Source organism: Astatotilapia calliptera, chromosome 1 (assembly GCF_964374335.1).
Source record: "Astatotilapia calliptera chromosome 1, fAstCal68.1, whole genome shotgun sequence".
Classification (NCBI taxonomy): Eukaryota; Metazoa; Chordata; class Actinopteri; order Cichliformes; family Cichlidae; genus Astatotilapia; species Astatotilapia calliptera.
In genome coordinates this window covers 28,149,415-28,175,329 of record NC_137422.1, presented here as the reverse complement: position 1 = coordinate 28,175,329, position 25,915 = coordinate 28,149,415, and the positions used below count along the sequence as shown (strand labels likewise).

At 36.8% G+C, this 25,915-nt stretch overlaps 4 protein-coding genes across 7 annotated transcripts; 3 read left to right on the top strand and 1 right to left on the bottom strand.

Moving 5' to 3' along the window:
- The first annotated feature begins 2,130 nt into the window (after positions 1-2,130).
- On the top strand, positions 2,131-6,867 carry LOC145429803 (uncharacterized). 3 transcript variants are annotated; one of them, XM_080303908.1, is made up of 9 exons: positions 2,139-2,393; positions 3,850-3,917; positions 4,271-4,318; positions 4,455-4,519; positions 4,609-4,646; positions 5,204-5,283; positions 5,431-5,493; positions 5,787-5,837; positions 6,369-6,867. In XM_080303908.1, exons 1-9 carry the CDS (start codon positions 2,261-2,263, stop codon positions 6,420-6,422), a joined length of 600 nt encoding a protein of 199 aa, XP_080160034.1. In that variant the 5' UTR covers positions 2,139-2,260; the 3' UTR covers positions 6,423-6,867. The 3 variants fall into 3 exon arrangements, with proteins under 3 accessions (XP_080160039.1, XP_080160040.1, XP_080160034.1); XM_080303913.1 differs by lacking the exon at positions 4,271-4,318 and having other exon boundaries at positions 2,131-2,393; positions 6,369-6,569; XM_080303914.1 differs by lacking the exon at positions 5,431-5,493 and having other exon boundaries at positions 2,136-2,393.
- A 708-nt stretch (positions 6,868-7,575) lies between these two features.
- Positions 7,576-12,318, top strand: ddias (DNA damage-induced apoptosis suppressor). Its single transcript, XM_026171671.2, has 5 exons — positions 7,576-7,957; positions 8,176-8,337; positions 8,865-8,973; positions 9,431-9,744; positions 10,000-12,318. The coding sequence occupies exons 1-5, from the start codon at positions 7,836-7,838 to the stop codon at positions 11,660-11,662; spliced, it is 2,370 nt and encodes a 789-aa protein (XP_026027456.1). The 5' UTR covers positions 7,576-7,835; the 3' UTR covers positions 11,663-12,318.
- Positions 12,319-15,257: 2,939 nt separating this feature from the next.
- On the top strand, positions 15,258-20,480 carry LOC113024490 (uncharacterized). Of its 2 annotated transcripts, XM_026171649.2 has the most exons (4): positions 15,258-15,502; positions 16,377-16,516; positions 16,667-17,661; positions 17,934-18,054. In XM_026171649.2, exons 1-4 carry the CDS (start codon positions 15,344-15,346, stop codon positions 17,951-17,953), a joined length of 1,314 nt encoding a protein of 437 aa, XP_026027434.1. In that variant the 5' UTR covers positions 15,258-15,343; the 3' UTR covers positions 17,954-18,054. The 2 variants fall into 2 exon arrangements, with proteins under 2 accessions (XP_026027434.1, XP_026027417.1); XM_026171632.2 differs by having other exon boundaries at positions 15,279-15,502; positions 16,667-20,480.
- Positions 20,481-22,169: 1,689 nt separating this feature from the next.
- On the bottom strand, positions 22,170-25,724 carry LOC113024510 (uncharacterized). The gene is made up of 7 exons (XM_026171659.2): positions 25,591-25,724; positions 24,868-24,990; positions 24,592-24,708; positions 24,317-24,373; positions 23,287-23,442; positions 22,958-23,071; positions 22,170-22,834 (listed from the first exon to the last, which is right to left on the bottom strand). The coding sequence occupies exons 2-7, from the start codon at positions 24,988-24,990 to the stop codon at positions 22,787-22,789; spliced, it is 615 nt and encodes a 204-aa protein (XP_026027444.1). The 5' UTR covers positions 25,591-25,724; the 3' UTR covers positions 22,170-22,786.
- Between the last annotated feature and the right edge of the window lie 191 nt (positions 25,725-25,915).

The following is a 25,915-nucleotide window of genomic DNA, read 5'->3' as shown; positions in this document are numbered from 1 at the left end:
CCCAGAAATAAGAAACATTGGTTCTCTCCCCCAGTTTAAATCCCAACTCAAAACTCATCTTTTCAAATCTGCATATTCACTGTGAATCCACTGTTTGTTAATTTTATCTTGTGCTTTTGTTTTATCGTTCTTATTTTGCCATTGTTTTACTAAGTGTTTTATCCTATTGCAAAGTGTCCTTGGGTGACTTGAAAGGCGCTCATATATAAAATCTATTATTATTATTATTATTATTATTATTATTATTATTATTAATTGCATTTGTCCCTAACCACCAGAAACCCTCACGTTAACTTTTATCATGTGGAAAAAGGTTAGCGTTCATCCGTCAGCTTCACTGTGCTAATGTTATGCTAACGTAGCTGTTTTGCTAGTGATCACGTAGGACATCATTATATACCAGCTAGTCCGACTTCAGTAACCCTACAAAAGTCACTGCTGTACGTTTTAATTTTTTCAGAAATCTCTTAGTCAGAACATGGCATATCATGTTTAGGTGGAAACTAGCGAGCTAATTTCCTGCTAACTTCTAACTCCGTTGAATTTATTAAATCTGTTTTCATGGATGCCTGAATGTTAAACTTAATTGTTACACCTGGTAAAGCAGCAACGCTAATCATTTTATTAAAGATGAAAGAATTTAGACAGTTTTTAACTCTCAGTAATGCCGCAGTGTTCCTTTGACTTTGGGACCTGAAGCAAACGGAGTTTTGAACCCAGATTACTCCGCAAGGCTCCTGACTACGGCAGCCGTACCGCTCCGCCAAGCCATCAGGCGGTGCCTTCATAGCTTACCAAAGTCGTACTAAAACATTTTTGACAGATTTCTGCACGCCATGTACTACATCAAATCGGTTCGAGGTCAGTAAGCACAACCAGAATTCATACATAAGGCACACTGTTGATTTTTGAGAGAATTAAAGGATTTTAAGTGTGCCTTACAGTGTGCAAAATACGTTATACAGAAGAAAAGAATATATCACGATATATATCGTTACCCCACATGCTTCAAATTATACCATGATATGGATTTTAGGCCATATCGCCCAGCCCTACTCAAGAACATCTCTTTAAACAGTCTTTTCTCTTACCATTGAGTTTCTTTTCAGATCCAGAATATATTAATTTACATGAAGTCTTTGTATGATATTGAAGCCTTTTTTGTGGTGAATTATGTACACAAGAATGTCCTAAAAGGGCTTTCTTAAATAATGTCTGATTTTTTTCTCTCTCTCAGTTGTCCTGTTAGGTTTCCTGTAGGTTTTGTTTCACAGCTTTCAATTTTCTCCTCAAACATAAAGTGGCTTGGTGCCAAAAGAAAGAAAAAATAGTCTGACGTACTAACCGATCAACTATTGCAGACACGGTCTGTTAAACACGGAACAATCAGGCTTACAACACATTGCAGGGAATCTGTCTGGTCTTGCAAGTGCATTGTCAAAGAAGACAGTTTCGTTTTTCCCTTTAGGTTTTTCAAAACACTAACCAATCCTGCACCAGCTATGGATATAAAATCTCAAGACTCGGTTGTGTTCCTAACATTGGACAAGCTGATTCTTTTTCACACGAAATTGTCTTAGACTCTGGATTGTACAACTAACATGTCGGCTTGGCGCAACAAACAAAACTACAGTTATTTTTAGAAAGTTTAATGAAGAAACTAGACAAGCTGGTGCTCTTCAAGACAGCTAATAATTTCACACTGACAAATATGAGACAATCCTGAGTTTCAAGTTCTTCAAGTTCTCTTCTGGTTCAGTCCATCTGTTTGTGTCTAAAACAGACTTGAAAGATGATTCCTGATGTCTATCAGTAGGTTGTCAGTTAGTATTATTACTGGTACTTCTCATATATACACATTTTAAGCAGTGTTCTTTCAGAAATCTTCGGTATCTTAAATATTATGACACGTCACATTTATATTTTTTCATCGTCTCAGACCTTATAAAGCATATGGTGTTTGAAAGTAACCAAAAAGAGGTTGTGGGGTTTTTTTATTTTAAATTAAACCACCTGTATATGTAAAATGAAATGCCATGTTTATATTTCCTTAAGAGGATATACTATTATTGAAGAGCTGTGTGCATTTTCCGCACCCATACATTACATTCTCTGAATAACTTAGGGTGGTGACCACTTAAAGAACAGCAGTTTTTCTTTTATTTGCAAAGCTATCCTTAATAAAGTACCATTCTATTTATTTAGAATGGTACTTTATTAAGGCTGAAGTTCAAGCCTTATTTTGAAGGTCTCTTGCCGGATGTATAATCTATTTTTTATACTCGCTGGCTGCGGCTGCTTCTGCTCTCTGACTAAAATGTCTATCGTCAGTTTTGATAAATTACCTCAGGTATCAAAGATTTGGATCGCTCTGAGGCGGCTTGACAAAAAAGGTTCGTGAGTTTGTGTGAGTTTCTCGTCTTCTCGTCAGCCGTGATTTTTTTTTAATTACTCACTGATGTCAGTCTGTGCGTCTGTGTCCATGGCAACCAGCCCCTTTAACCCGTTAAAGTCAAAATGAGGATTGTGTGCTCATATTTTCTTTTTTCCCCCCAGATAATATAAGTTAAATCCATTTAAAAAAAAGTTTATATATTATTTTTTGCTTTATCAGGCAATAACGTACTCATAAATAACCCCCCAAAAGGGTAGGAGCATTTCGCTGGTGACTGTTATATTAGACCGCGAGCTCACATCTAAAATTATTTTATTTTATTTTTTTCTTCAAAAGAACCAAAGAGGGAACAAAAATCTGATTATAGGATTACTAGAATCATGCAATTGGGTATTTAGCAAATATATTAAACGGTTAATTTTAATAAGAGATGAATGAAATACTGTAACAATCAAGTGTTCAGATGTGAGTGTTTAAAATCCATGTCAAACATGGACAAACAACACACCAAAACATTTGTGCCTAATAGCCTATATATATATATATATATATATATATATATATATATATATATATATATATATATATATATATATATATATATATATATATATATATATATATATATATATATATTTACATAACACTTACACATAATATATATCTAAACAATCTGCAGTTAACTGAAAATACTAAACACAACAAATGTCTCTAGTTAACTATAAAGTCCATTCACTTGGATTGTAAATTTGATTTTTCATGATACTCATGTGAAGTGTGCTACCATGCATTCAAACACAGTATATGTAAATCCAGCTTTCTCATGACGGCCATAAGACATAAATAAGCACTTCTGTGTTGAGAGAGATTATACTAAATATACTGCTTTTTAGATCTGATGCACTGATAACATTCAATTAAGTTCAATCCAATCCAATTTAATTTTATTTATCAATCAATCAATCAATCAATCAAAATTTATTTATATAGCACATTTTTAAGACCGAAGTACACCAAAGTGCTTTCCATTAAAATCGCAGTACAAATAAAATCACAATGAAATATAAATTACAAATATATAAAATAAGATAATTACATAATCTAAATACAGAGCCAGATGTAAATTACCCTAATTCGCCTTAAATGCCAGATCAAACAAATACGTTTTTAAACGTGATTTAAAAGACTGAATGGAATCTGATGCGCGAATATGAAGAGGGAGAGTATTCCATTATGTAACGTCAAATCACAAAAACAGTTGCCTCAAAGTGCCTATAACTATACTAACCAAATGTCCAGCTACTGGCATGTTTTCCACAGCATTGGTGGCTGTTTTGGCTTATATCTTTATAAATTATAAGTGAATGATTGATTAACCATTAATAAATGCACTGTTTGCAATTATGTAATGGTAACATTGTAAAAAGTAGACTCTTACATTTACTTTGCTGCAGATGAAAAAGTGGCTACTCTTCGAGAAGTGTCTATTCCCCCAGCTGCTGATGTTACCATCATTGTACAGGTATGCATTCATCCATCCATTGAGTCAGCCAATCAACTTTAAAATCTCCAAAGTTATACATTTAATTCTCACAAATATGCATTTAAAGCAGACATTAAATTTAAAGATTTAAAATGATCACAGTCCTCACAGCATTTGTTGAGATTTGATTAATCTTTTATGTGTAATTATGTAATTGTTCTTTCTTATCATGTGTATTTTTGGATTGATTTGTTTTGTTTTTGTTGTTTTGACTTTGACTTTAAATCATTGATTGTTAATATTATTAAGTATAAAACATGAATGTGCTCTTTTGTTGTTTACTTATTAAAATATTGCCCATTATATTATATTATATTACATCACCTTTTCAGATTGTCAGCAGTGCTTTTGGGCTGAACTGCTCCAATGTTGTGTTCAAGGTACATGTGTAAAATACAGGCATTTCTCTAAACGTTTAGTGGAAGTGGGTCCATGTGTCAAAAATGATTAATGAAAAAAAAAATTGGTGGGAGCTCTTGAAAACACAATAAGCTGATAAGTTTCCTCTGTGTGTAGATAAGGAACCATCATGGCCATCTTATCCCTCTGAACAGCTCCATCCCTGCTAACAGCAAGCACATGTATGTGGTCTGGTGATGTAAAAGTCTTTACATTTAATCACTGCATACTGAAAATATATAATCAAGCAGTTATATATTTTTCTTCACAGACCTTACGTGCTTGAGGTTGCAAAGATCTTTCAGCATGGTAATCAGTGTGTTTATCTTTAACAGTCTGTAAATGTTTCTACATTTCATAATCCTGTTAATGGAATAACTACAGCCAATCAGCTTAGCTTATGGGATATACAAAGGCAATGGAATTATGAACAAACCTTGTATCAAATGTGGTGCTGGGAGGGGTCCCAGCACCTCTATTCTGGAAAAAGTATTTGCAATGATTCATTTGCTGTAAAAGAAAAATAGAACATAATATAAAGTATTAGATTTTCTTGTCATGGGACAGTTTTTTAAACAACAGACAGAAATTTTAGAAGGTATCACAAATGGAATATCCTAAAGACTACTCTTGGTCAGCATCCACATCCTGTGAATGGAACCGCAGCTTTAATAGTAGCAGTGAATGGACTCGTTTTCCTTTATTTTGGATGGGAAACACATGAAACACTTAAACATGAATCAGTTTATCATGGCTAAATTATTCTACAAATAGTAAAGAAGATACAGAAAGAAAGATCACTACAATGTATAGTCCTGAACAAAAAGGCACCTTTTTGATTTCTGTTTGGTTTCATATTACTTCAGTGTGTCCCAAGCCGAGAACCATCCCCATGACTGTGATCAATAAAACTATGAACACAAGACTACAGACTATTGAAAGAAGGGTAAGTGCAAGTATTCTTTAATGAGAGTACAGTACAGTTAGTGGTTTGGCAGTAGTCCACAGACTGATCTCCGAATGAATATATTAACGACTTAATAACAGATGCTATTTGTCTGTAAATGATTTTAGATTGTATTTTTAATTATAGATACAGAGACTGGAAGACCTTCTTCCTCAAGTCAAACTCAGGCGTAATGAAAAACTAACCCAGGTATTTAAACTTTCTTAAAGCGGTGAATGCACTGAGAAACGCAGAACCATATTGAAGAGTTTTAGCCTCTTCATCAAATCTCTTAACCCATTAAATCCCCAAAATTTCCCTGCAAAATAAGTGCATGCATTTTACTCCTTAGACATCCCCTACACACAATATGTTTAATTATTTTTTAATGTCGTAGGGGCTTAGAGCAGCAAAAGTTGTTCCCAGTGGGTTTAAATGGGTTAATATTACAGTGAGTTTTTAAAAAATCAAACACCTGGTCATTATCTTTTTGTTTGTATCAGGAAATTGAATGTCTCAACCAGAAGTTGAGGTTTCTTCATCAGAGAATGCAGGTAAATCAAAAGTAATTATCATCCAACTTCTGCACACAGGGTAGTTTAGTAACTAACTTAAAAAGTGAAAATCTATTATGGCACATTCACATAGGATAAGGCAGGGTAAGATATCCTTTATCGATCCCCTTCAATTCATTCCCTTCCTTTCACTCATCAGCATAAGGAGCAGTTGGTATTCACTGTCAAAATATCTGGTGGACCAACTCCAGTTAGAAGCCAGTGCCTTGAACAAACACAAGCTGACATGAGAATTAACCTAGCGTATTTTTTTTTTAATTATAAATTAAAATAAAGCAAAATCTGTGTCTTTTTTTATATAATTCCTTTTTCTATTATGACATTGGGGATTTGTCTATTTATGATGTGCTTTATCACTCATCTGCACCTTAAATAACAGATTGAGATATACAGCACTTTTATTTACTTTTATTTCAAATACAGTTGAGTATAATGAATAATGTGTGTTAGACATATTTACATTGTTTAGGTGTTTTTCTTTTATGTTGGTTCTGCTCTGAATTGTTGCAGGTAGCAAATTCTCACACATGGAAAGGGGTGTTGATCAGAGCCCCTCTGTGGTAAACTGAGAGCCGCATTTCAACTGCAGAGCAATGGTTATAATTGCCATCACGGTGCATCATGTTACTATGTACAGCTGGTTCATGATTTGTGTTTCCTATGTTATAGTGTTTCCAACTACTTATATTATTTATATTAGGATTTCAAACACCTGTAGCCATCCATCTAGTCACAGTCTGGACAAAAAGGCCTTAAACATTTAGATCACAGACTCGTGTTTGTATTCTCCAGGTTAATGCTGATAGTTCTTTCGTGTACTGCTTTTCTGTCTTCAAATGTAGTGAATATATTCCTGTCACCCACCCAAGTATAAGAGCAATATATCTGTAAGACCTTCACTTACTTGAGTAGCAAACAAGTAGCAAACTCATTTTGACTGGTGAACGATGAGTTTGACTGTATACTGTGTGTACCTTGAAATAAATAAAATAATTGAAGGAAATAAAAATAGTCTGACTGCATTATTTGTTATTAATATTTATTCATTTTGGAACTCTTATGCTCAGAATCTTTGTTGTTGTTTTCTCTTACTGGTTGTGAAAAAGACAATGGTTGCAAATGTTGGGCAATTTCCTGCCTTTGTAACAAATGATGCAAGCACTGAAACCGGTCAGGTCTGTCACACAGTGTTCAGTAATTTTTCTTGTGAAGGGGATTATGCATATCCAATTGCGACATAATATGCAAAGGCTAGGTGGCATCATGGGATTTTATGAAAAACTGTTATTTATTTGTCAAAACAAATGCTCAGAAATTTCTCCCTTATTGGTCCCTTTAGGCACTGTGCATTGAACTTTTTGATGTTAAAAGTGAGCAGTAGAGTTTGTTTTCAGACACTGCTGAATCATCATACTGGACATAACTTCAGTTTACACGTTATCCAAACAAGTCTTAAATGACTGGATTTGAAGAAAAAAATGAATACAGACACTTCACTCTGACAAATTTTCCAATTTTAGACGAAAATGATAGGCAAAAGGACAAAAAATGTATCTAACAGAAATTAATTTGATTTGTTTTACTAATATATCTATAATTAAATAAAATACATATCATGCAGTAGTTGAAAACATTATTTTATTAAAATTATCGTAGATTCATCAAGAAATGTAGTTTCATGTGATCGTCTTATACAGTAGGTGGCGGTGCATCCTCCAGCTGACTCACTTACAACATGGAAATGAAGACACGAAGAAGTAGCATTTTGTGTACAGTTAGCAAAAGGGCATGTTTGCTATGACGGCATTAAAGTTAGATATTGGCGGGCTTTGCTATGTTTTTCGTAACGTTTGTAATAGTTTTTCGTGCTCAAATCCTTCGGTTACAAAAACAGATCAAATAAACAGTCATGTATTAAGTGGGTAATTAACTAGCGGTTAGCCTGCTATCTGCAGCTGCGTGTCTCAGTTGACTGAAATGTCTTATAGACGGGCACTGGTGGATTGTGCGGTGTTGTCTCTGCAAGATCCCTGTGTGTTTTATCCGTGTTGCAGATGCTGTTTCTCCAGGATTGATGTTGACCAGCAGGACACTACGAGGTAAACACAAAGGTTCAGTTGTAGCCGAGAAACGGTAGCATTGTGAAAATCCCTTTAGAAACTGTGCTGAGAGGACTGTATCTAAGTGAGATACAGTCCAGTTAAAAGTGAATGGATTTCTTTTAGAAAATTAGAATATTTTTTTATACAATGTATGTTACCTCCGTTACCTGACAGTATATGGATACTGGTCAATCGTCTCTGTGTACCCACCACAGATGCAGATGCTTCAAGTGTGGTTACAAGTGCCTGAGAGAACAGGTGGATTACAGGTACCGTCTCTCACTGAGGGTGGCCCGGGACGGACGTATATTCGGGATAACAGTATTTGGAAACAGCTTGAAACCATTCTTTGGCATTCATGCAAATGAATTACAAAGGTGAGTACAGAAAACACAATGCAAGTTCCTATTATCAAGACTGAATAACTGTTAAAATGTTTTCCCAGGTTTAGGAGTATATATTGGGATAAAGCAGAGGCCATGGATACATATAAGTTGAGGTCATAGTATGTGATGGAGTTGGTGTACTGGTTGTTGTCACTTAGGGTTTACTACACCTCCCTCCGAATATAAGAGGGTGGAGAAAACATTAGAACACCAGTGAGTGCTTTGCAGTTCAGTACAACACCAGGACCACCATCCACAAAAATGCCAGAATTTAAAATTTTTGGCAAGTTTCTATTAACCCCCCCCAAAAAGAAGGAAAGAAATGGCAGTCCTATTGTATTAAATTTAACAGGTGTACCTAATAATATGGATACATGCTATTTGTTTTGTACCTCTTCTTTTTAAAGTGCAGATTTTAGTGGTTTTTTGTCAGTTTCAAATGACTACAACGTGTGAAGAACATAACATCTTCTCTGATGGTTAAGTGAAGAGCTGTGTGGGCTTTGTGTCTTTTATAGATTGGTGGAAAACTTGGACAGACCCGTGGAACAATCTAGAAGACTCACATTGCTGGTGAAGGCAGTCGAGGACTGTTTCATTGGCAGACATTTCATTTTTGGTATAAAGGTACATTCGTAAATCACGTGTGTAAAAGTATTATGTGACATGCAAGATCAAAAGTTATTCAAATACATATGAAGACTTAAAAATAGGCATTCAACATTTTAGTCACTATTGCTGTTTGGAGGTTTTTTTGTTTTCTTTTTATATAACTTGAAATCAGTGACTTCCTGGTCACACAAAACAGCAGAAATTAACTCAAACTCAATTGTCCATATTTTTTTATTCCTGCTGTTACTTTGAACATAAAATGATTTAAAAAAAAACATGAAAAGCAAGACAAACTATGCAACAATTAAATAATAAACGTCTCTCCACATTTCACAATTTTAGTTTCTCAGTTCACCATTAAAGAAAATAAAATAATAGGATCAATATATGTCCAAAATGTGTTCTAATTATGCTTACTTTATTTTTGCATTGTTTGAGCTTAGCTGTCTGTGGTATCATCTGTGTTGTTTAGGTGATGGAAGCAGAAAGTGCGCTTTGGTTTGGAGGACCTGTTCTAAGTGGCTCCAGCAGTAAAAATGCAGCACAGTTTGTTGCTACTCAGATGATTCTTCCCAAAGCAACGGGAATGGGAGGATGCACCGTGGTCAGTTATTATCGGGTTCTTCTTCAGAAAGCTTCTGAATCTGAACTTGTATCTGCTGATACCAGCAGAATCTCCAGTCTTCCAGCAACAACCCCGCTCCTCATTCATGATCATTCTCCAACTAGCAGCTTTAGTGATGCCACACTATCTGCCTCTCATCTTTTGCCCCGATCACTTCAAAGGTAATGAAATTAAGAAATGATACAATCTTCTGTATTTTCTGTCCAAAAAACCCCTACTAACTAGAGAGTCATGTACTCCTATGTACTATTTCTTTGTAGGGACTACAAAATAACAATAAATGGCTCTGAAAGCCAAAGTAAAAACCACACATATTCTCATAAGCTACTGATATTGACTTCTAAGCATGTGGGTGGAGGTGCTGTTACATTACATGCAAAAATGATAATTGATAATAGCTTTTGTTTCCTTCCTAGATCACGTTACATAGACTGCACCCTTACTCCCACAGCTCCATGGCAGCAATCACTTGGACTGGTTACATCATCAGCAGAGCAGGAAGAAGGCTGCAGTACCCAGGAATGTGGAGATGAAAACAGAAGTCAGGCTGACAAAAGTGTAACACCATATCTTGCACAGAGGGGTTGCCAGAAAAACCAAAAAGTGGAAAAGGACTTGGCTCCTTTTTTCTCATTGCAGCACAGTTTTTATGAGAGTCCATCATCTGAGAAGGGAGCTGGAAACAGCCTTAGCCTAAAGACTTGGTTAAGGCCGTCCCAGTATTGTCAGAATAGCCCCAAAGAAAAGGAGTTTTCTACTGGACAGCTCACCAGAACATTTTCATCAAGCTCATTGGCTTGGAACGATTTGCCTTTCTCTGAAAGTCTGACAGAGTTTTTATGTGAAGCCAATAAAGATTTTGACACTGATAGAGATACGAAACAAGTTCAGAATGTTCACTGGAAGGAAGTAAAGGCAAGAAATAACCTGGGAAACAGCAGCTTAATAAGTGAAACATCTTCCCAAAGAAATGCACAAATAACAGACAGGCATTTGCAAGCATTGTTGGATGCCACTAATACCCCTGCAACAAATGGATGTGGCTCACATGATTCAGCCAGCAAAGAATGTAAGAACCCTCTTCTGTTTGTCAAAAGGAGTCAAGATAGAAACATTTATTCCCATGGGTGTTATCAGGTGGATGGCACAGCTAGTTCACTGTCTTTTCAAAAGGAGGAAGAAGAGCAGCTTGAGGGGGATGCCTACAACTGTTCAGCAGATCTGTTTGGTAGCTCAGACACGATCAATCTTGAAACGGAGAGGCTCACCATGCATGCAGAAGCCGTCGGTGATGGCATGGAAGCTTGCTCACAGTTTTCCAAGGCAGATGAGCATCATCTGATTTATGAAAATGCGAATGTGACACAATCAACACCAGATAAAGGGAAATTTAAAAAAAGTAAATGCAGGGAGAGTTTGATTCCACAAGACACAAAAGGATTTGACTTTGTCCCTCCCTCTCAGTCCACACCCATTGTAAAACTAGGCGTCGTATCATACTCATGTGTTGACTTGTACAAAAGCGTGACAGGTGAATTCAGTTCACAGCCTGTCAATCAAAAAAGTTTTAATGCAAATTTACATGAAATGGAGAGTAAAAACAATTCTGTTCATAAACTGAACTGTGGTAATGCTGACCAGGCTTTGCAGAGTGAGATGGAATCTGTCAAAGAAAACTTTGTGTGGAGAACTACATCCAGCAGACACAGCCACAAACTTACCCCCAAAAGAAAATTCTTGAAACCAGTCGAGCATAAAAACAGTTTACATCCTCTGCAGCACCTTAGGGTGCAGGAAGAGGCTCTAAACCGCATGTCAATCAACTGTAAAGCAAGATTTATTGACGTGTCAGAGTGTGGCTATGACAATGAAGCAATTGTTCCTCCTACACCTGCGAGTAAAATCCAACAAAGTGTGCCAATCCGCAAAAGAAAGCTGACAGACAACCGCAACAATTTTGGTTCCATCGAGTGTGTGCTGAGAAAGACAGAAAATTGTGACAGTGAAGAGGTTAGCGAAGGGATTCATGGGAGCCAGACATGTGACTGCTCTAGAGATCTGTTCTCTGACTCTTTCTGAGACATTGTGTTGCAGAGTGACTTGTAAGAAATCGTGCTCCATTGGAGTAATACTGCTGTTATTTTACTCTGTGAAACAGAAAAAGAGGGCTCATATATTAAACACTATAGATAGAAGAGAGATGCTGTCTTGACCTTCAAGTTTGCACTTTGACTGAAAGTGTAATGAATTCTCTTCCTCCGCCTTTTTCATCAAATGCTTAGTCTAACTCAATGTTTTTAATTTTTATGCACTGTTTAGAAAGCGCTTTTAATTAAATGAAATATATAAACATGTTACATTTACCACAATCATTGCCTGGTCTTATTACAACCTGAGCTTAGCAGCAGTTAAGGTGGGGCAAAATCTCATCAACGACTATGGTTTTTGAAACATGTATAGAATGTGTTTGTATGTCCACATACTTATAGATCCATATTTTTGAAAGTATTACTGTCTTCTTTGAACACATTAAGGCTTTTTTCTAAAGGCTCAAGTGACTAAAAGCTTGAGCTCACAAGCGTATGAAAAATTATAGCTATTTACTTTAAGATGTTTGTAAGGTTAATATGTAATTAAGTGGATATTGCTATCTATTCAAGGACAATAACATTTTTATTTTATGTTTTCATTTGTTTATATTAATACATGTCAATATAAATAAAGATTAAATACTATTACAAAAGATTATTTATGGAACAAAGGTCCCCTGATAGTTTAAGGCATGCTTTAGACCACAAAAGCCAACAACGCTGTCACATCCTGAAAGCTCTCCAGTATAATTTGAATCACACCAGAGTCCTAAGCAGACCTACTGTTCTCCTGGGTTCACACTGCAGTTGTGCCTTTCGAGGGGTGTTTATGTTGGGATGAGTGTGTAAGGTGTCATGCCAGAGAGCCAAGAATAGCAGCAATGACTACAATGTTCTGGGGGTGTGATCAAAATAGAGAAATGAAGACGATGTTACATTGGTAAAACTGGAAGTGGAACAAGTGAACAGCTGGAGCCTTGTACTGCATGTGTTACAGAAACAAGATTGGCATGTAGTCAGCTGGGTACGGCATTATTGTGTCTGTGTGTGAATGCACGTGCCTCTTTGGTTGGTACTTGTATCTTAAAAATGCTTATGTGCACAGTTTAACTGATTTTGGAAAACTCATGTGAATACATGTGACATGTGAATTTGCTGTTCATTTGGTTTCGCAAATGATTATGCATGGGTGTATCACAAAGTCTTGGTTTGCCAGACAGGTGGTTGAGACCGAAATATCTCTAAATCCCATGTACCATGATGTTGGTAATGGCCATGTGACGATACCTATGATCCCACTATATGTTAATCTACTTGATGCAATGGCAGAAGATTGCTTTTGAGGATCCCCTGCTTTTATTATATATTTTTTTCCACTAGGAGCACAGGCCAAATGAGATTATTATTGGAAATAAGTCAAACGTTTTTGATTTACTTCCATGCTGCATGTGATAGTCATCAAAGACCATTATCAGATAAGAATGAAAAAGAACCTATTATACTAGCTTGGTTTTGATTGTTGTTTCTCTTCTGTTAACCTTGTCAAACGACATATTCAACATTATGCTTTGATGTCCTCCAGCAACCATGGTTAACAGCCAACTAATAATGCCCTAAAGGACATTTTCAGTCACGAATGGATTCCAGGATCTGTGCAGTGTATTTTTGCAAGGCTTCTTCTTGTGGAGAGATGAAAAACAGACCATGTATTTGGTGTCGAGAGTTTTATGAGTACTTGAAAATTTCTTTGTGAAATTTTGCTTTGGTGCCTGTTTTTGGATTAGGTCACAGTGACATCCAGCTACTACTGCAATGTGGTTATTCTGCTATCTGTTGTTAGCTGCTTCATTAATAATAAAAAAAATGTATTCTTTAGTTTCAGTAAGTTTAATTACATGATTTATGCAAATAGGAAACACAAAATGAATGTTTTCATATTCTGAATGAATGTGGAAATGCAAATGTGATGATTCAGGACTAGCAAGTATTGCAATTTGCAACTTACTGCACTAGTTTACATAAAATATAGGTGAATGGGATAAATGGGATTGTTTTTGTTTCTATGTAAATTAGTCCTTAGCCTTTTGAGGCTTTATGAGTGAAGCCCCATAACATCATATTGTTCCAAAACCTGCAGCTGTGTCTGTGAGCAAGGGAGACACTGCCTTTGCATGCAGCAGTACAGTACGTGAGTTATGTCACCAAGCACCCAGTGAATGGAAACATTCAAAGCCACGGTGTGCCAAGCTTAAAGTACGTGTGGTACTCTGAGAGAGAAAGGGGTGGGAGGGGCTGAGGGGCACGGTTACGTAATTCAAATAATTACTATATAGGGCAGATCGATTAACTATTAAAATTCTGTTTTTGTTCATACTATGTATATGCTTTCTTTGACATTCTTTTAAAATTCGGCTGCAGTGAGAGGCAGAAATCATGAGACACAGAGTCATGCATTAAGAGTCACCTGGCTGGAGTTGTACTATTAATCATACAGTGATGTCATGCACCTCAACCATTGGCCAGCTAAGAGATACAATTTTGTGATACTTTGCCTGTTTATTTTACCTACATTGCACTGTGGCACTCGATGACTTCACATTGCGTATACTAAAAGTACTAATGCTAAAGCGGACATTTTTAACACCTGGCAAAATATTCATTTTCCATTTTCTTGTACTTTTATAAACATGTTATAATGAAGCTGACTAAAAAAATACAGTATATATATATATATATATATATATATATATATATATATATATATATATATATATATATATATATTTTGGTATACTTTGAAAAACGAATATAATTTGTAGCATATGCAATAACTATGCACTTAATTCTTCATACTTTAAATATTTCATAGCAGCTAAGAATTTTTCAGTCCTTGACCTTCCTCGACATTTCCTGCGACATTAAGGGTTGTGACCCTCTTTTTAGTTCCACTGGACTTATTTTTATTACTTACTTTGTGATGCAGTAGTAGTGCTACTGCACACTTTTTAGGTTAAATGTCCTGCTGCGTTGTGGACGGAGGTGTGGCTGTGACATTAGAGAGCTAAAGAGATTAGAAAGGCGTGACAGGCACATGGTGTGGAAGGGTGGAGAAATGGCTTAGTATGGCGTTGTCAACAAAACGTCAGCTGAGGGGGACTGGCTCGTAGTCCTGACACTGGAGAAGCTCCCCTCTGTAGAATCAAAGCAAATAGAAATACTTAAATACATCCCACTTTTCTTTTTTAGTGCTAATCATAATGCTTTTCTCTAACTTTACCATTTCAGCAGAAGACTGGTGGAGACTCAGAGCTAACAGAGTAATTAATGTTTTGATAAGATTAAAATCAGCTGTGCACTCTGAATGTCTATAGTTCACGTTAATTGCAGACTATTTTATAACTGTCCATGACCTCTGACCTCTCAATAAAAATAAAAGCTCCTTAAAATACTTCCTGCTTCTGTTTTATTATGGGTATGAGGGACTTAATAGGAGCTTGCACTGTCTTTTGTCTGATGTGAGTACAAATACTGGTTCTGATTGCTTTAGTTCTGTGGTATCTTGTTGGCTGGTCCGTGGGCTGGTCTCAGTCCTCTCCCCAAAAGAGGCTATGGAGATTCTGACGTTAGACGCTAGCACTCCTTATAAGCACCTGTCCATTCATGTCACGCCATGCTCCCAATAGGAAAAGCGTGTGATTGTTTTCCGAATGAGACAGTGTGCGTAGATAGTAAAGTGGTACTATATATCCTGCATATACAGTTCTTTTCTTCATTTCACTGCAAGCAAGACAGCCGAGGTTTGTTGTTTTTCTTCCAACATAATATGGAGGTAAGGGATCATTTTTCCTAATGTACATTTGAAATAGTATGTTTGATCAGTTTAATAGTCAGGTATAAGTTTGGAGTTCAGAGTAGATTTTTTAGCATTTTTGTTGTATATTAACAAGAAACAAAGACATTTATTGACAGCTGTGTGTATTTAAAATCTGATTTTTTCCCATGTGCTCAAAGTAGTTCTAGAAATTTAGAAAACCTCATAAAGAAATGTCTTATGATTTTAACAGCTTATATATTTAAGAGAAAGGCAGTCTGCTTTTATATTCTTCGTGTGTGCACATTTTCTTTAATTTGGCAGAAATGGGGACATAAAGCTCTAGAATACATGTCCTTACTAAGTTTTAACATCTGTTGGATAGTGCATTTTAGGACAAAATCTTTAAGCCTTAAAATATGCTTTAGATAGTGAAATGTTTAGGAAGCACGCAGAGCTTTTTCAGATTTGTTTTGATCACTTTAATTATTCCTTCTGTTCAAAGTAACCTAACCTTGCCACTGTTCAGTGATGGGTGATACAATCCAAATCCAATCGATACAAAAATGTAACCCCGCTTATCTGAAGGCAATAAGGCGCTTTGGCAGTGTGAGCAAAATTATCAGGTGTATTTACTCTTTGCAGTGACAAACTGCAAGTGATAAACTGACAAAATTTGGTAATTAAGGAAGTGTATTATTGAGATTCGCCGCCCTAGTTCATCAAACATGGACAGTGGAATCATCTCATTAGCTTCAATGCACTGATTTTGATTAATTTGATTTTGTCACCTGATTAATGCTGTGTCAAGTGTCTTTATGAACGTGTTCGTACTAGCACTTGATTATAATAAGCAAGAATCTATTTTTACTTACTGCTCTGTACTCTCCAGGTGGCACCTTGTGCCCAGGAAGTTGGTAGACATGCGGCATTACTGTTGGCTTATCTGAACTTGCAGAGAAAACAAGGCCACTTTTGTGACCTTGTGCTCAGACCGGGACAGAATGCAGGTCAACTTTACCCCGCACACAGGTGAGAAAAATAAGCTAATAACAAACAAACACACCAACATATACATATCATAAAACTGCCCAATGATATCATGATTATACTAACAGTGTGTGTCTTACACGATGTTCAGGATTTCAGACCTCACCACAAAACTGCTCTTTGTTCCCCCAGATGTGTGCTGGCAGCCTCTAGTCCAGTGTTGGCATCTGTCTTGTCCTCTGCTGGTGCTCTGGTGGAGCTGCAGGCCAAATGTCTCTCTGACTCTGTATTAACACCTCTTTTGGACTATATTTACACAGGGGATTTGCCCTACAGTTACGGCCAGCAACAGTATTATAGTCTGCTCACAGCTGCCTGCTACCTGCAGATGGATGAACTGCAAAAGGCTCTGAGGGCTCAACAGCAGACTGAGGTTTGCACTGCAAATGGCGCAGAGGCTTCTGCTGAAGCTGAAAAGAATTCTTATAGGACAACTGTGAATACCTCCCCTCATATGCCATCAACATCCAGCATTTTTACCTTTAGAAAACCTGACAAAACAAACATCTCCAGTGAACAAAGTATGACAACTTCACCAGACAGCGATATTCAGTATCAGGATTCAGACAATGTGGATCCGTTTAGTGAAAGTCAGATGCTCTCAGCTGCTATGGATTGCAGCACTGATGAAGTAGAAATAGATACAGGTAGAAATAGCAGAGACCACTGCAGTGGAAGGGATGCAAGGACTTTAAGCTATCCAAGTGCACCCTGTGGTATACTTGAAAGAACTGAAAGGAGCACAAATGCACGACATGCCAGACAAGCAACTTATCTAACGCCACAGCATTTGACTCTGAATGTCCCTAGCATTGCTGAAGTGTATCACACGTCTAAAGTGGACAAAGAGGCGGAAAAGGATCGGCTTAATCCAGCTGGCATCTGGCAAAGGTACACAGGTGACACTCTGGTGAGGACAGCTGAAAATAGGAGGAGCTCATCTTCATCCCCACATTCATATTGTGCGGCAGTACCTGTCATCTGTCACAGCAGCAGAGCAGCTATCCCCCAGCTAGCAGATGTGTCTCCTGTGTCTCCCTGCCATTCAGCCCTCCAGACTTCAAGCAACTCCAGCAGGTCTCCAGTCTCACGTTCAGCGAGCATAGAAAATGACAGCATTATTGAAGGTATTACATCTAAATGCAAACGTCAATATCAAGCACAGAGCCAGGAATACGGCCACAATAAAAAACACACTATTACACAAAATCTGAATAACAAGGATAATTTAGATCAATGTGCTTTACAAGATTTATATTACAAATCCAGTGGAGGTAGATCTCATTTTGACAGCAGCGATTCAGATCATTTTACAATGCAGGGCAATGAATGTGTTGACAGAGGATCATCTCACTTTACCAACAATAATGATCAGCATGCTTATTGTGATTCCTTTCAGAAAAATACACACAATCTTAGAGAAGATTCAGTGCTGCAGAGTAAGGACTGGAGTCAAGAATTGAAGCATAAAATTGATCTCAGGTTTGATGATTTCTCAACCAAAAAAAAGCAGCTGGATTTCTTTGAATCCTACAATGTCAGCAAATTGGCAACAGCAACAGCAGAACCAGGAGGTCTGAGAGCTGAAGTTCCACTTATTGCTCATCCTGTGGAGGACTTAAACACAGAACATCTAGGTCCAGAGGAAGAGGTGAAAGAGGAACACAGTTACTCTAATAGAGTTCCAGCTGAAAGTGATATACAGGACAGCCACTGCAACTATGAACCAAAGAAAGGGTACTCAAACATATACAGAGCTGACAAAAGTGCAAACAATGCTCCTTCTAACCATGATTCAAACTACAGTCCTACAGTGGTGGACACCAAAGAATTCCATGCTGATAGCTTCCCCAAATCTCTGCAAACTGAAAAGACCTCAGGCACTGACATCACAGAATCACATTCGATTTTTACAATGCCTGCGGACAGAAACATGTCTGACACCAGTGTTGACAGTGCTGTGAGACACTCTTATCATGGACATCTTCGTTATCATTGCCTGCAGCATGATGATATGCAAGAGGATGTGCACTTATTGCAGGGAGGTTCTGATGACAAACGCTCCCACTCAAACCACTTTGATGATTCTGATGGTTCAAGTGAGGAGGAAGACTTTGGTGCCTTTGAGAGTCCCCTAAAGCAGCACTACAGCTCAACAGAGACTACAGACCAGTTTCTTCTTCTGGATATTAGCACAAGACCTGCAGAACTATTAGTATCCTGCAAACACCGATCTGGCATAGAAGAGAAAGGGGATATGTTTGAAACTGGAATCTGGGCATATGATGGAGCAGAGAGGTACGAAAAAACATCTGTAGCATCTGTTGAAATGAAAACAGTTACGGCTAGGGCTAAATTTGGAACTGGGAGACTTGATATGGGTGGCACACACTGGGCTGCAAAGACAAATGCTGAGGAAAGAAAGCCTGTTGTTCAAAGTAGTCCAGCTGTTGAGACTATTCAAAATTCTTGCATTGTGTCTGAAGTTTCCAACCTTAAAGAAGGTGAGAACCAAACCATTACCTCGACACACTGTTCACCTCCTGGAGTGTCAGACTCCATGCAACCCTCTGTGTCTTTTTGCATGGCATCTGGCCTTTCAACCAGCATGCCAACCAATAGATCAGCTCATCTGTCATCTCCTGTTCACCACCCATTCCAATGCTCTCTATGCGACCGTTCCTTTAGCCAGCGAGGTTCTCTAAATAGACATGTGCGGAGCCACCTTGGTGTAAGGCCCTTCCCCTGCCCCCGCTGCCCTATGACTTTTTCACGCCAATACCGTGTCACCGAGCACATGCGTGTTCATCAGCGATGTACCCCTGGGAATGATTTTCAAAAGCCTCCTGCTTCATCAACTTGAGACTTTGAGGAAAAGCTAGGAAACTGAAATGCATTTTTCATTATAATATAATGTGTGTTAGGATGACAGTTTCCTTTAGTGTCTTGCAAATATATGTAAGACAGGGAATTTTTTTACATGTTCGATTTTTAAAATCAGAACTTGCAGATGAAAGTTAGTGACTTTAATGCAATTAATATAGGCTATTCTAAATAAGCAAAAACAGTAGGAGGGCAAGAAAGTAAAGAAAAATAAATGTTGTGGATCTTAATCATTTTAATATGCAGCAGTAGGTAATCCTGTTGATTCACAGCTAGAGCATCCTGGATTCAAACCAGGGCAGGGCCCTCCTGTTTGGAGTCTGTGCATTTCATCCGACCTCTGGGATATCTGGTTTCTGTCACCAGCAAAAACAAGTGTTCTTGCGCCCTTGACAAAGGTAATAAAACTGGTGGGAGTTGTTTCCCATAATGTGTTCAGTATAGAGAATTTGTTTTCCTACAGCCATTAAATAAAATAATCTATTAACTGAACATAGTGCAAAGGCAACATATCAAATGCATAAACAGAGAATGAATCAAATGAAATGCTTTTTTGAATTTGATGCCAGCAACACATTAAGAACAGAGTGCGAGACAAGGCCATGTTGGCAGTGATGCATCATCTCTGATATCAGAAACCCTGTATAAGTATTTGGCAACTGAGGTAACTAAATGCTGAAGTTTTAAAGGCAATATGTTTCCCATTCTTACCTTAGTGAAAGATTTTAGCCTTTAAAGACTCTTTAATTGTTGCAATGTTATTTTGTCATTCACTTGTTGAAATGAGCCTTTCCTTAAAAAGGTTTTCCTTTGGATGAAAGGACTTATTCCAAAACCTGTATACTAATCCACTAATATACCTCTATACCATGCAGTACTTTGAAATGTGCATTGATAACAAACCACATGGCCCCACTTCTCTTTACTGCAGATTTTGTTTTTCATATATACATGTGTGCATGTGAGGATGTTCATTTTTAATCTTTGCATTTTTTTTTTCCGCTAACATTTGTGAATGCAACAACAAATCTTGTGATTAAATATTCCTGAGCCTATGCAGTTATTTCCAGTACAGAACAAATTTGGTTTTAAATACAGTTCTGCTTAGCTGCCATGTCACCATTGGCCTTTGTGAATATCTCTGCATACACAGATTTCTCCAGATTTTCTGTATCTTTCAGTGATATTATGTAGCTGTGTCTTAAATTGGAAATATTGTTCTTAAATTGTCTCTTACAGAGTTGTGAATTCCTCCATTCCTCTGAAAGATGTGTCCTCTTTTTTCTGTTCCTTTTATAACCAGTCATGTTGTTTAGTCATTGTCTTCCTCCATGTCACCCTATCCTAGCATTCTCCTGTTAGCCCTAAATTTACATATCCTTCATTCTTCACCATTTTTTTTTAATTGCCCCATTATAACATTTGCTTACATCAAATTCAAAAGTATACAATTTTTAACAGTTGATATATTCCCTTTTTACTATTTTAAGCTAAACATATGGTATGACTGATTTGCAAATCAGTACGAAACCCAGAAGCAACCTGGAAAACAAGGTGGCATTTCCCTGCAAACTAAGTGTAGAACAAATGAATATTTTATGTTTATATATTTGGTATTTCACAATAACAATGTGAAAATAATGGCCAAATCTACAGAAAATACCATTCTGCAGCTTCCCTCTACTTTATCTGTTCGGCTTGCAGTTTACCGTACTGGCAGCTATTGCGTTCGCATATCAGTGTAAAACACTCTAAAAGATTGCGGTATACTACTGGCACCAAACAACAGACAGATACCAGCTCATGCACAAAGTAGATCATTTAGTATCTAAACAGATAGAGTTTATTAGAGACCAAACCGAGTAAAACTCAATAATGACTTCACATTCACCAGGTAGCCAGAACCATGACATTTCCTCTCTGTGTGTGATTTAATTTAAGGTATTACCATGTCAACTAACTGGCTGGTACATTATATTCCAAAGTTGCTTTCACGGCCTTTCACTTCCACAGGTACCAGAGCTGTCTAGTCTAATGCAGAGAGGGAGACACACACATATTCTATGCTCTTATTAACTTTACATGTTTAGCCATTAAGTAGTGTAGTAGATCTTTGCCATAATATTGACTTCATTCCATTTAGTGTTGTGATTCTGAATGTCTCTATATGTAATAGTTATATGTCTCACATAGTGTTCCCTGTAAGAGAGGACAGCTTGTTGGGTGTCACAGTGTTTGTGCCAATGGTGTGAAACACGAGTCAAGGGCAGCTATGAGGTTCTGTGCATGTTCTGTCTGGTCTATTCCAAAATATTTCTGTTAGGGACAGAAGGGTGAAAAAGGATCATATTATTTGGTATCTTACACCTGGTATGAACTATTGGTACCTTTGATAGGTAAATACATATATAAATAAAAGGGCAATGCAATTTATGAGAGGTGCTTTAAGTTCCTAAGATTGTGTTTTCATGTTCTGAAGTTCCCGCCTATTTTAATTTTTTTTTTAAAGTTGGGTTATTAACTTGTGATGCTAAAAAAAACCTTGTAGGACATTTACTTGTGTACTTATGATTAATAAGGACTGTTAATATTGTTTTGTTATACTAATGTAATAGTTTGGGCTCTATGGCTTTTGAAACATTAGCTGTGAGATGAGCAGTCTCCAGATAAAATCAACCAGCTGATCTAAGAACACTGGAAGTCAAACTGCAAAGTGAGACAAAGACAAACATTTCTGATAAAAAAGATGTAATTAATTTTGAGATCATTTAACTTTAATATTATAAGAATGTAACATTGTACTTTAACTGCATTAAAAGGTTTCATGAAAAATGTTACGATACCTTAAAAATATTTGTGTGTGTGTCTTTCTTGCATCTCCTTTCTGTTTCTTTACTAACATACAAACACACATATATCAGCACACATTACAAACAAATACAATTAGTAGGGAAATATGAAAAAAGGTGCAACACATGCAATAATGCAATTAATTAATTGTATTAATTTTATAAGGAACCATCAGAATAGTTGCTAAAACTCAGTTGAGGAGGTGCCCCAACAGAATTAAATGGCAATATCTAATTAATTAAGGTAAATTGGACCAGTAAATACATTTGTACATAAATTTGGTTTATTAAGGATAATATTAGCATGTGACATGGAATATGAACCATACTTGTATGAAACAGATTATTAATTTGTTCCTTATTGATTTATCAAGTTTATGTTAGGTTATACACCATGCAATTTCAAAACGATGCATTGAATCTGCCGCTTCAGCAAACTAAAACTAAAGGGTTTGTTTATACAGTATATATATATTTCTTCTCTTAATTTTTCACACTTCAGACAGTCCTCTTGTGTTTGCTATTCAACTGACGAATCAGGCGATGCAGCAGTCATCACTACAATGGCCTAAAGGAGGAGAAAAAATTAGCGTAACTTGACCTTTTGCAACTTTTTAAAACAAATATTGGGTAATAAGTTCCTTGTAGGACATTCCCAACACTAAGCAATGACTGCAGTGTGCCCTCTTACCTGGCTTTTTGTGGATCGCAGGGCAATGCCAGCCAGAGCTGACATTACAATGAAAATAACCGCTACAACAAAAGTGTAGAACACAAAAACTGCTTCCAAAGCCAATCCCATGAGCTAAAAAAAAAAAAAGGTTGACATTAAAGAAATGAAATACACTGTTACGTAGCATTTAACGCTATATTATATTTAATTTAATACATTTAAGAATTTAATTAGTTAAATTTAAAGCTCCAGTCAAAATACATCATGCTGTCCAAAAGATAGGTAAATAACAATAACAATAACAGAGACATAAAACCTGAGGCTGAGAAATATGATAAAACAATTACCTGGCGATTTTCCATTGGTTCAGTAAATGAAAAGGTTCCATTATCATAGATGTAATCTAGGTGGTAGGAATATGCTTCTATGTCAGGCAGGATGCGTATTAAAGTCCAGCATGCGACCAGTATGGAGACAATGCTCAGAGATAACGAAATGGTTACCTGCAGACACCAACAGACAAAGATGGGGGTGATACACAGTCATTTAAAACAAATAAATTCCACTGTAGTCTATGCAGTTCTGTGAAAAACTGAGTACACATGAGAACCACTTTTAGCAGCAATAACTTCAACTAAAATGTGATAAAGAAATCACAACCTCAAGGGTTAGGGTTCTGAGAAACTTCTTAAGAAAAAATCCCATTATATTGAGGTTGGTAAGCATTTGTTTATGCACAGCTCTCTTAAGGTCCAGCCACAGAATTTCAGCTGGACTCAGCTGGACCATTTCAGCACCTCAAGTATTTTTATTCCCAGTTTCTTTCTTGTAGATTTGCTGGTGTCCAAGGTTTTGCTGTGAAAAGGCTTTCTAATGGAAACCCTTCCAAACAAACTATTCTCCTTCAGTCTTTTTCCAGTTGTACTGTCATAAAAGTTAACATTTAACATGCTAACAAAGACCTGTAGTATAGTTTGTTTGTCGCATGATCTGACTTTGGGGTGAATTATATGATGTCCACATAGTGAAGATTGTTGTTAACATACTGTACATCTGAATGCTCCAGACCAGCAAACTGCCAAAAACATCTACTTTTACAGAGATGCTCTATTAATCAAGTGCATTTGCAGCACTACATACCCTGTTTATTTCTATGGAAGCAGTAAAGGTGTGATTTATCTTCACAGGTGTTAAGATATTAACAATGTTCAAATATAAGTCAAACTATAAATTAAACTATAAATCACTGACGATAATGCAATATTAAATTCTAAGGCATCCATGAACACTTTTATTTGAAGAAACCTCTTGTTCAATTTCTAGTTCTAGTATAATTTTGCTATAATATAACATTCATCATATTTCAGTAGAACTTACTGTTTTCTTGGTGGTGTTATGTTGTGCCAAAATGTATGTAATTCCACATATGATTAACTATGAGAAGACAGAGAGAAAGACAGATTTATTACATATCCCATGTGTTGGATGTTTGTAAGGTGACAGGAAAGCAAACACTGACACTAAAATAAAGTGCAATATAAATTCTGATTATTTAATACTTCTTAAGTTAATGTTAAGTTAATGTTAAGTTAAAAAATATTGAGTCACGTCAAACTTCCCAAGGCACTCTTTATTATTCTTGAACTACCAACCAGTGTCCCCAGCAGGAAGCCTGGTGGGATGACTGTCCATACATCCATCATCTGGGAGTCTGCCGTGATCGCAACGGATATGATAAAGAAGGATGCACCCAAGATCAGCACAATTGTCTAGGAGAAAACATAAACAACGTTTAGCATGATTTTGTTAGCTATGTTTTATTTTCTGTGGCAATATAAGCCTCAAGTTCTTCTCAAATGTGGAAAGATACTGAAATGAAACAAAACAACAAACATTCATGTGCATTTGTGTATGTGTCAGTGTCTTACACCAATAATTTTGGGTTGTCCCTTTAAGAAGCGGTGTAAAGGTTTTGTGCCCCCCACTGAGGTGCCTTGAGGATTTCCATTATTCCCACCTGGATCACTCACTGAGAGGAGCTCAGCAGACATCTAACCCATTAACACACAATGGTTCACAATCATTATTCTCAATCAATTCTTAACAAATGCATGTATCAAATGTCAGATTTATCATCTGAAAAACTCTGGCAGCATGTGTGTAGCTAATGGGATTTCTTCTTATGACAGCAAAATATTTTTTCACTTTTAATCATAATTATACACTACAGCATTAATTTTTAGTTGTATCTTAGGAGATAAAAGCTCCCGGAGTCCATTTAAGCTTGTTGAGAAGCCCAAAAGCCTGATGCTACAGATGCTGCTGAAATAGCATGGAGTCTGCAACAGATTAGCTACTAGCAACTGACCAACAATAGTCCAATAGACTGGCTGCCTGGTGCTTCAGCTTGTTGTCTGTAAGTAAACTGAGCAACTGTAGACAGTAAGCACATTCACAACATAAGCAGAAGTACTGTACTATAAAATATCTATTAAAAAAAGGAAAATCTGCTGTTCCACCAATCCACCGACACTCAAAAGCGTGTCTGCTTTAAGCTACAACTGTACTTCATTTTGAAGTGACTGACTACAAAATAAAGTTGTTTTTTTACCAAGCAAAAAGAAAGCTAGTAAACAAGAGAAAAAACAGACCGTAGGCAGCTGTGCAGTCAGAGCTGTAGTTCAGTGTGGAAGCTCCTCATATCAGGTTCATATCTGGAGCAGCTTAAGGGTAATCTCTGGACGATCACATCATTTTGAACTCTGAGATTTTTGGGAGTGTTTTTCTCTTTTTCTCCCCATTCCTCCAAAGTGTTTACTCATTTCTGTGTAGCTGAAGGGTTTTACTTTTTACTGTGAATTACTGTGAACTATTCATTACAGTGTTTACTTACTAGTCAGTTTTATGTACTGAACAATCAGGTGGACATTATGATCATTGTTATTTTTTTCCATTTTAAGTACATTAATATTCAAA

Excerpts from the sequence above, each read along its gene's own strand:
- LOC113024510 (XM_026171659.2), bottom strand. The coding sequence starts at position 24,990 with ATGTCTGCTGAGCTCCTCTCAGTGAGTGATCCAGGTGGGAATAATGGA. Across the intron at positions 23,443-24,316 it reads ATAACACCACCAAGAAAACA|GTAACCATTTCGTTATCTCT; the intron begins GTAAGTTCTACT and ends TGGTGTCTGCAG. Across the intron at positions 23,072-23,286 it reads AACCAATGGAAAATCGCCAG|CTCATGGGATTGGCTTTGGA; the intron begins GTAATTGTTTTA and ends TTTTTTTTTTAG.
- LOC113024490 (XM_026171632.2), top strand. The coding sequence starts at position 15,344 with ATGCTCCCAATAGGAAAAGCGTGTGATTGTTTTCCGAATGAGACAGTG. Across the intron at positions 15,503-16,376 it reads TCTTCCAACATAATATGGAG|GTGGCACCTTGTGCCCAGGA; the intron begins GTAAGGGATCAT and ends TGTACTCTCCAG. Across the intron at positions 16,517-16,666 it reads CAACTTTACCCCGCACACAG|ATGTGTGCTGGCAGCCTCTA; the intron begins GTGAGAAAAATA and ends TTGTTCCCCCAG.
- ddias (XM_026171671.2), top strand. The coding sequence starts at position 7,836 with ATGTCTTATAGACGGGCACTGGTGGATTGTGCGGTGTTGTCTCTGCAA. Across the intron at positions 7,958-8,175 it reads GACCAGCAGGACACTACGAG|ATGCAGATGCTTCAAGTGTG; the intron begins GTAAACACAAAG and ends TACCCACCACAG. Across the intron at positions 9,745-9,999 it reads TTGCCCCGATCACTTCAAAG|ATCACGTTACATAGACTGCA; the intron begins GTAATGAAATTA and ends TTTCCTTCCTAG.
- LOC145429803 (XM_080303908.1), top strand. The coding sequence starts at position 2,261 with ATGTATAATCTATTTTTTATACTCGCTGGCTGCGGCTGCTTCTGCTCT. Across the intron at positions 4,319-4,454 it reads GCTCCAATGTTGTGTTCAAG|ATAAGGAACCATCATGGCCA; the intron begins GTACATGTGTAA and ends CTCTGTGTGTAG. Across the intron at positions 5,494-5,786 it reads GTAATGAAAAACTAACCCAG|GAAATTGAATGTCTCAACCA; the intron begins GTATTTAAACTT and ends TGTTTGTATCAG.